Here is a 7,615-nt window from a genome sequence, read left to right on the forward strand (position 1 = left end):
GCTACTTCCAGGAGGATTAACCGCCGTGTCAATGCACGAATTATCTCAAACTGGTTTATTGAACATGACCAAATCTCAATCTAATGAGCACCTTTGGGATGTGGTGGAATGGGAGATTCACATCATGGATTTGCAGTTGACAAATCTGCAGCAACTGCATGATGCCATCATGTTAATACGGACCAAAATCTCTGAGGAATATTTCCAGTACCTTGTCGAATCTATGCCACGAAGGATTAAGGCAGTTCTGAAGGCAAGAGCGGGTTCAACCTGGTACTAGTAAGGTGTACCTAATAAAGTGTCTACATATAATACATCCACTAAAATACATAGAAAATATAACTTTACAAATATTATTCTCATCTAAATATTTGCATATTGTTCAATAATATATCTGAAATAAATGTTTTTTGACTGACTAAATATATACATCTTCATACATTAACATAAAAATAAATCGAATGTGCCAGGCGCAATCTGCCAGGTTATAAGCGTTAGAAGTCTCTGACCTTTGTGCAGACTCTGTAGGTGATGTACGTCTCCATTGTAGACACGTGTTTTTTAGGGTCATCTACAGTCACAAACAGGTCTCGTGTTTCTCCATCCAAATCATCGTCCAGCTGCAGTCGGTTTAGTAGCGATGAAGAGGAGGCAGGGCTTGATGTGTCTACTGGAGTCCCATTGGGCAGACTCAGGTCCTGGAGGTGGGGAATAAAAAGAGACTCATTTAATCAAACACTGGTATTGTTTTGTGTAAAATAGCTTCATTTGTGTTCTGATAGTGAATAAAGGGCTCGGGTTTAGAACAACATGAGGGTGAGTATTTAACAACAGAATTTTTACTTTTTTTTTTTATTAACCCTTTAATAAGCATAAAAAACTCCAGATATTCAGCACACAGTATTGTTTAAAAAAAAAAAGGTTTCTAGTTTGCCTGTTTTGAAACACTGACCACCTACAAACTAATTCTCTCAGGAAAAAAAGAAAACCTGCAGCAAATTGTTGAAACTGCACACAGTTAAGATCCTATTTTCAGATCCAGCATTTAGGAAACTGTGACAGTTTTTTCCTGATCACGTGCCCACTTCTGAGCTATACAACAAGTTCTCTGACCTTCTTTTTGCTAAACTGCAGAAACGAGAGGTAATGCACTGCCAAATCGGGCTGTTTAGTCAAATAGACACAATTGACAGCCCAATTCTGTGAATAAATGTTTCATGAAATCATTCATAATTCAGCATTTAAATCATTTTATTATCAAGCAGCGATTCTCAAAACTCAAGATTATAGTTTGTGTAATACATGCTTCAGTCATTTATGCATTTATTTTTAGTTTCATCTAGTTTATTAATAAAATGTATTTAAGTTTACAGCGTTTTGAAAGATATATAGTGTATTCTGACGTACAGTATACTCTGATTAGCTATTTCAGTTGTTATCGTAGGTAAAACTACATTTACCGGCCACTTTATTGGGTACACCTTACTAGTACCAGGTTGGACCCACTGCCTTAAAAACTGCCTTAATCCTTTGTAGCATAGATTCAACAAGGTTTCCTCAGTTCATTCAATATTCCTCCGAGATTTTGCTTTATATTGACATGATTGCATCATGGAGTTGCTGCAGATTTGTCGGCTGCACATCAATGATGTGAATCTCCCGTTCCACCACATCCCAAAGGTGCTCTGTTGGATTGAGCTCTGGTGACTGTGGAGGTCATTTGAGTACAGTGAATTTTTTGTCATGTTCAAGAAACCAGTTTGAGATGATTCATGCTTTATGACATGGTGCATGATCCTGCTGGAAACAGCCATCAGGAGATAAGTACACTGTGGTCATAAAGGGATGGACATGGTCAGTAACAATACTCAAGAAGTCTGTGGCATTGACTCAATGCTCAATTGGTACTAATGGGTCCAAAGTGTGCCAAGAAAATATCCCTCACACCATTACGCCACCACCACCAGCCTGAACCGTTGATACAAGGCAGGATGGATCCATGCTTTCATGTTCTTGATGCCAAATTCTGACCCTACCATCCGAATATCGCAACAGAAATCGAGACTCATCAGACCAGGCAACGTTTTTCAGTCTTCTATTGTTCATTTTTGGTTAGCCTGTGCAAATTGTAGCCTCAGTTTCCGGTTCTCAGCTGACAGAAGTGGCAACAGGTGTGATCTTTTGCTGCTGTAGCCCATCCGCCTCCAGGTTCGATGTGTTGTGCGTTCAGAGATGCTCTTCTGTATACCTCAGTTGTAATGAGTGGTTATTTGAGTTACTGCTGCCTTTATATCAGCTCAAACCAGTCTGGCCATTCTCTTCTGACCTCTGGCATCAACAAGGCATTTGCCTCCACAGAACTGTAGCTCACTGGACATTTATTTTTTCAGACCATTCTCTGTAAACCCTAGAGATGATGTGCGTGAAAATGCCAATAGATCAGCAATTTCTGAAATACTCGGACCAGCCCGTCTGGCACCAACAACCATGCCACGATCAAAGTCACTTAAATCATCTTTACTTTCAGGCTAAATGTAGATACAAACACCTATTTTATGTATAAATGTATATTTATATTATCTATTATTTTAATTATTAACATTATTATTTAAAATACAGATCAGAGTGAAATATTTCTCAGTATTAAAAGGACTGACCCCCCCATACATCTCATTATGACATCCTTCAGGGGGATCAAGCGTTAATTAGAGAGGTCAAACCCCTCTGAAAATCACACCCTGACCTAAAGCCAAGACACTTAAACCGAAAAACTACTTCTGCTTTGGAAAAAAAACATATTAAAGGGTTAGTTCACAGAAAAATACAAATTTTGCTGTTAATTTCTCGCCCTCGTGTCATTCCAAACCTCTGAGGCCATCTTCAGAACTCAGATGAAGATATTTTAGATGAAATGAGAGAGCTCCCTCATCCTCCATAAACACCAATGGTCCCAAGAAGTTCATAATTCAGAAAAGGAACCAAATACATTCCATGTGTCAATGGTTCAAATGTAATCCGATGAAGCGTCAAAAACACTTTTGTGCGACAAAAATACTATAAATACAACTTTGTTCACAACATCTTCCTCGTCAGATCAGGGTACGTGCTTACTAGTAGGTCGTATAAGCTGACAATCTGACGCTTAAGACAAAATATAGGAAAACAAAGTCACATTTACAGGGTTTTTTTTAGTGCAGAAAGGTGTTCTTGTATAATTATAGTTGAACCACTGAAGACTTTCACTGGAATGTTTTGTTACTTTTCTAGACTTTAGGGCCATTGCTGTCTGGACGGTCAGATTTCATCTAACACATCTCAATTCTGAATATGAACTAAGCTCTCTGAGGTTAACACAGAATTTGACAATGGCTGCAAAACCCAGTTGGTCATTAGCTATGTTTTCATACTGTGAATTTAAATACTGCATAAACAAGTAGCGAATAAAAGCACTTTTTTCCATCTCATGTGTTCAAATGAACAAAAAATCATCACTCCTGAGAAACTGGTTTACATTTTCAATTATAATCCTGGATGCACTCTTGAGTTAAATTGATCTCCCTTTCTGTTCTATGATTTATCACTGCGAGCGTGAGGTATTTCCCTTGTACAGTCTAGCCGATCTGCTTCTCCTTTCTATAAAATGTAACAATTTAATTTGACCGTTTATTCTATTCTTGTTCATATTTAAAGAGATTTTAGTGACAGTTTCTGAACTTCTGTGAGTTTATCATGTCTGAGAGATTACTGCAAATTCACTCCACATATATACTGGTATACTGTATTCAAACAGCAATAAATTGAATTAAATTGACAAGCATGCATACGTCAGTGGGAAACTTACAGCTCATTTATTATCCTCTCAAGATTTCTACTTAACAACTTTTTTCTGCTGCAGAAGACTTTTATCATCCTTTGAGTCAAAAAAAAAAAATCTTCAGAGCTAGCAGTAGATTTCCTCCTTTCTTACTAAGAAAAACTCTTGCTCTGTCTGGAGATGCTAAAATCAAAGTCCGGACCATTACACTGAACAGTGACAACTTTGGAACATTTCTTTCTTCACATAAATTATTTGAAACATTGAAATAGACAAGCACTTCGCTTTTTAAAATTGAACTTAATGCAGACATCAAAAATGAACGACTCCATAATAAAGCAGGACAGATGAAAAAAAATCTTAAATACACTCATCTTTTGATTTAGACAACAAAATACATTCTCAGTTATAATATCCAATAAATAAGAAAGCCACTGACAACAACAAACAAACAAATAAATCAGTGCTATAATGAGCAGTAGCTCAAGAACGGCTCTTCTGTGTGATGTGTGAAGCACAATAAACTATTGACTTGAACAGCATCAGTGATTCTGTACCAAGCTCAGCACAGCTCTATTGTACAGCAGGAATTCACACATGATATACAGCCTGCCAGTGTTCTCTCAGTATTACATGCAGTTGATAAATAAACATATGGAATATGAGCAATATAACAATTAATAACTGATAAATAATAAATATCAAATACATTTGATTTAATTATACATTTTTTTCATTCCTTTTATTGTTTAGGTCAAAAACTCCTTTTAATATGGAAAATATTCCTTCCATCTCATGTTGTTGCTATTATTTAGAACACGGTTTAAATCAGCCTTAAATCCGCTTTTAGGCTCGATATTTAGGCGCACTTCTGATGTTTAGGCGCACTTGATGTCGTCAATCTGGCAACCTGCGCTTGAGTGCGATTTGATCCAGGAATGCAATACCTAGTTCAACCACTGTGTGTCAAACTTACTACTTCACGTTTAATATCAGTATGATGATGTATTTTTACTGAAACGGAATATTGAGAACTCCTCCTCCAGTCTTTGAATCACAGCAAACCAACAATCGGAAAGGCACGTCTATTTTTTTTTTTTTACTATCCATTTTCTCTCGTTTTTATTTCCTTTTTCTCATATCTCTTAAAATTCTACAGTATAAATCCCAATTGCTGCTTACTCCTATACACCCATATATGTTTGGTTAGTTGTTTGTTTTAAAGAACCCCTATTATACAATAAAAACCGTCATATATTGGTTTTAAGGGTCTTAAACCACAGGCTGATATGCATGCAAGGTGAAAAACACTTTCATTGTCTTATAATATGCATTTATTTTTACAGCGACATTTGTTCCCAAACCCCTCCTTAGCATGAAGCTAATCTGCGCCGATTGGATTGATGAGCGCGAGACAGAGTGAAATGCCCACTACGTCTTATCAACAATATTGATGTAGTCAGAGTGTATGTTTGAGCATACCTGCCAAAACTCCTGTTTTTCTTGGGAGTCTCCTGTATTTCAGACCCATCTCCCTCCACCCTCCCGTTTTGTTATTTATCCTGGAAAACTCCCAAAATTTCAACCACCTTTTTGAATCTTGACCGCTGCTCGTGTGTAAGAACAGCTGACGGAAGCCATAGCAACAACAAACAGCAGTGGAACTCATAGACGCATTTAAATCCGTAAACAAAGCAGCACGCATCGCGTTTTCAACGTGGCATCAGACGCAATATGAGAATATAAAGAGTTAACCAGATACACTACAAGCGATTACAAGTAACAAAACACAATTAAATACATAGTTTGCAAGCTAGAGAAAAATCGCACTTACTTACACTTGTGAAATGGAGGAAGAAACTGATCCATGAACTGTGTACTGTAAAGTTCCTGTCAAGCTCTGACGAAGTCCCCCTCATCAATAGTCTTTTCTGATATTTTCTTTAACAAACGGCCGCAAATCTCCCATTGTAAGCGTATAGATTGCTAAAGCACTCGTCAAAAAAATGACAGGAACAGCGCAAAGGTGGGCTATAATGCTGAGGTATTTTTGCAAAAATAATCAACAACCACTAACTCTTCAGTTTCATCTTTGGGTAGAGAAAATAACACTAACTTTCCCCTCACACTTCCAATAATATCCAGCTGTGCACAACGTCTTCATGACTGGGATCTGCTACCGTGTTAGTGGGTGGGGCCGCAGGTTTAAATTTTTCCGGGTTTGTGCGTGCAACAATTGGGCTTAAGTTTCAAATCAACTCGTTATCAAGATGATTCATTTGAAGCACTATGAGTTGACTCTTTTAAAGATAAATCAATAGTTTTAAACTCTGCACTTTCAGATTTAAGCCTTAGCTGGATATTTCACTTCACTTAGAGCTGTGTTACTCACTACATGGAAGGTCATTTTCAAAAACCCATAATAGGGGCTCTTTAATGTTTTATTGTGTTTTATGTAAATATTGTCATATCCCCCATCAGCTCAATAAAAAAAATAAAATAAATATTTTAAAAAGATAAATAACACAAAAGACATTATGCATATGCATTATACTCCTATGGTGCAAATGACAGAAATGATACAAATAGATTAAAGGAACATAAACAACGCTATTATTTGATTATTATTAAATAATTATAAACAATTTAATGTTTTCTTACGTTTTGAGTTAATTTCGTCATAGTTTCAAAGACATATATTAAAGTTATGCCATTTTTCTGAAATCAGTCAGTTGTGAAGAATTTAATGAGAACTGCAAGAAATCTAGTCCGAATTGTGAGATGTTGTGTGTGAATGTCAAGAAATGTCAAAATTGTTTGACATGAACTCAAAATTATCTCAAATGAAATAAATGTAATCACAATTATGAGAAATCTGGTAAAAATTGTAAAATGCAAAGTTTCATGATAACACCGTTATTTAGGTTAATAAGCAAACAAGTAAAACTGAAGACGTCCATTAGACATTAGTACGTTATAATTGACGAGACGCAAAATATCCAAATGGTGCAAATGAATGAAACTCTGCTGTTTTCTCTTAGTGACTGTATCAACACACTAACAGTTAACGTACTTTTTCTCACAATACAGTTAACTTAACGGACACATGATGACCCGCTGTCGCCGCCGCACATCTCTACTGTCGCTATTTAACGGAGCAACATGTTCAAACCGCCTACACCGTATTTCTGGACGCGAGCCGCCCCCTAGTCCCACACAGACCCGCGAGGGTGTTTGGGAGACCGCGCCGCGCTGCTCACCTTGTCTCCGGGGTTCAGCACATCTGGGCTGCGGCTCCGCGCGCTCTCCTCGGCGGACAGCGGGTGGCAGATCTCCTGGATGGACTTCTGCCCGGAGGAGGGCAGTGATCGCGGGGTTCCGCCGGTGCTCATGGCGCTGCTCTGCTCTAACCGTGCAGCTGTTTTTATTTCACTGCCGCACGAACCGAACCGAGGAGCCAAACATCTGTCAGCTGACGGACACCGCGCATAACCGGAACTCCTCCGGTCAGCTGACACAGAACACTTCCGAACACACACAATAAAACAGCACATCTTTTCAAAAAAAAAGCCCGAGTTTTTCGCTTAAAAGTCTTCCAATATTCTTGATTGGCACTGATAGTTTATTTGACTTTTTTATTATTAACAATAGTAACATGGGATATTGAAATCATGCAACAACATTAATGTCTCAAACGTTATGTTTGAGACAAAAATCGCTTTCAAAGCTTAGTCAAGACTTGCTCCAAGATTATAGAGGAATTACCATGTTTGTAAACATTCAGGATGCGCGCGCAGCAAG

General features: G+C 37.8%; 1 protein-coding gene across 1 annotated transcript; it reads right to left on the bottom strand.

Annotated features, from left to right (window-relative positions):
- Positions 1–494: 494 nt before the first annotated feature.
- On the bottom strand, positions 495–7,307 carry snx30 (sorting nexin family member 30). The gene is made up of 2 exons (XM_056467462.1): positions 7,075–7,307; positions 495–698 (listed from the first exon to the last, which is right to left on the bottom strand). Exons 1-2 carry the CDS (start codon positions 7,204–7,206, stop codon positions 495–497), a joined length of 336 nt encoding a protein of 111 aa, XP_056323437.1. The 5' UTR covers positions 7,207–7,307.
- Positions 7,308–7,615: the final 308 nt, after the last annotated feature.

This window comes from Danio aesculapii, chromosome 10 (assembly GCF_903798145.1).
Source record: "Danio aesculapii chromosome 10, fDanAes4.1, whole genome shotgun sequence".
In the NCBI taxonomy this organism is placed as follows: domain Eukaryota; kingdom Metazoa; phylum Chordata; class Actinopteri; order Cypriniformes; family Danionidae; genus Danio; species Danio aesculapii.

What these genes read in the sequence shown, in the direction of transcription:
- snx30 (XM_056467462.1), bottom strand. Translation starts at nt 7,206, where the DNA reads ATGAGCACCGGCGGAACCCCGCGATCACTGCCCTCCTCCGGGCAGAAG. An exon ending in TGCTGAACCCCGGAGACAAG is followed by an intron (nt 699 to 7,074) that starts GTGAGCAGCGCG and finishes CCCCACCTCCAG; the next exon opens with GACCTGAGTCTGCCCAATGG.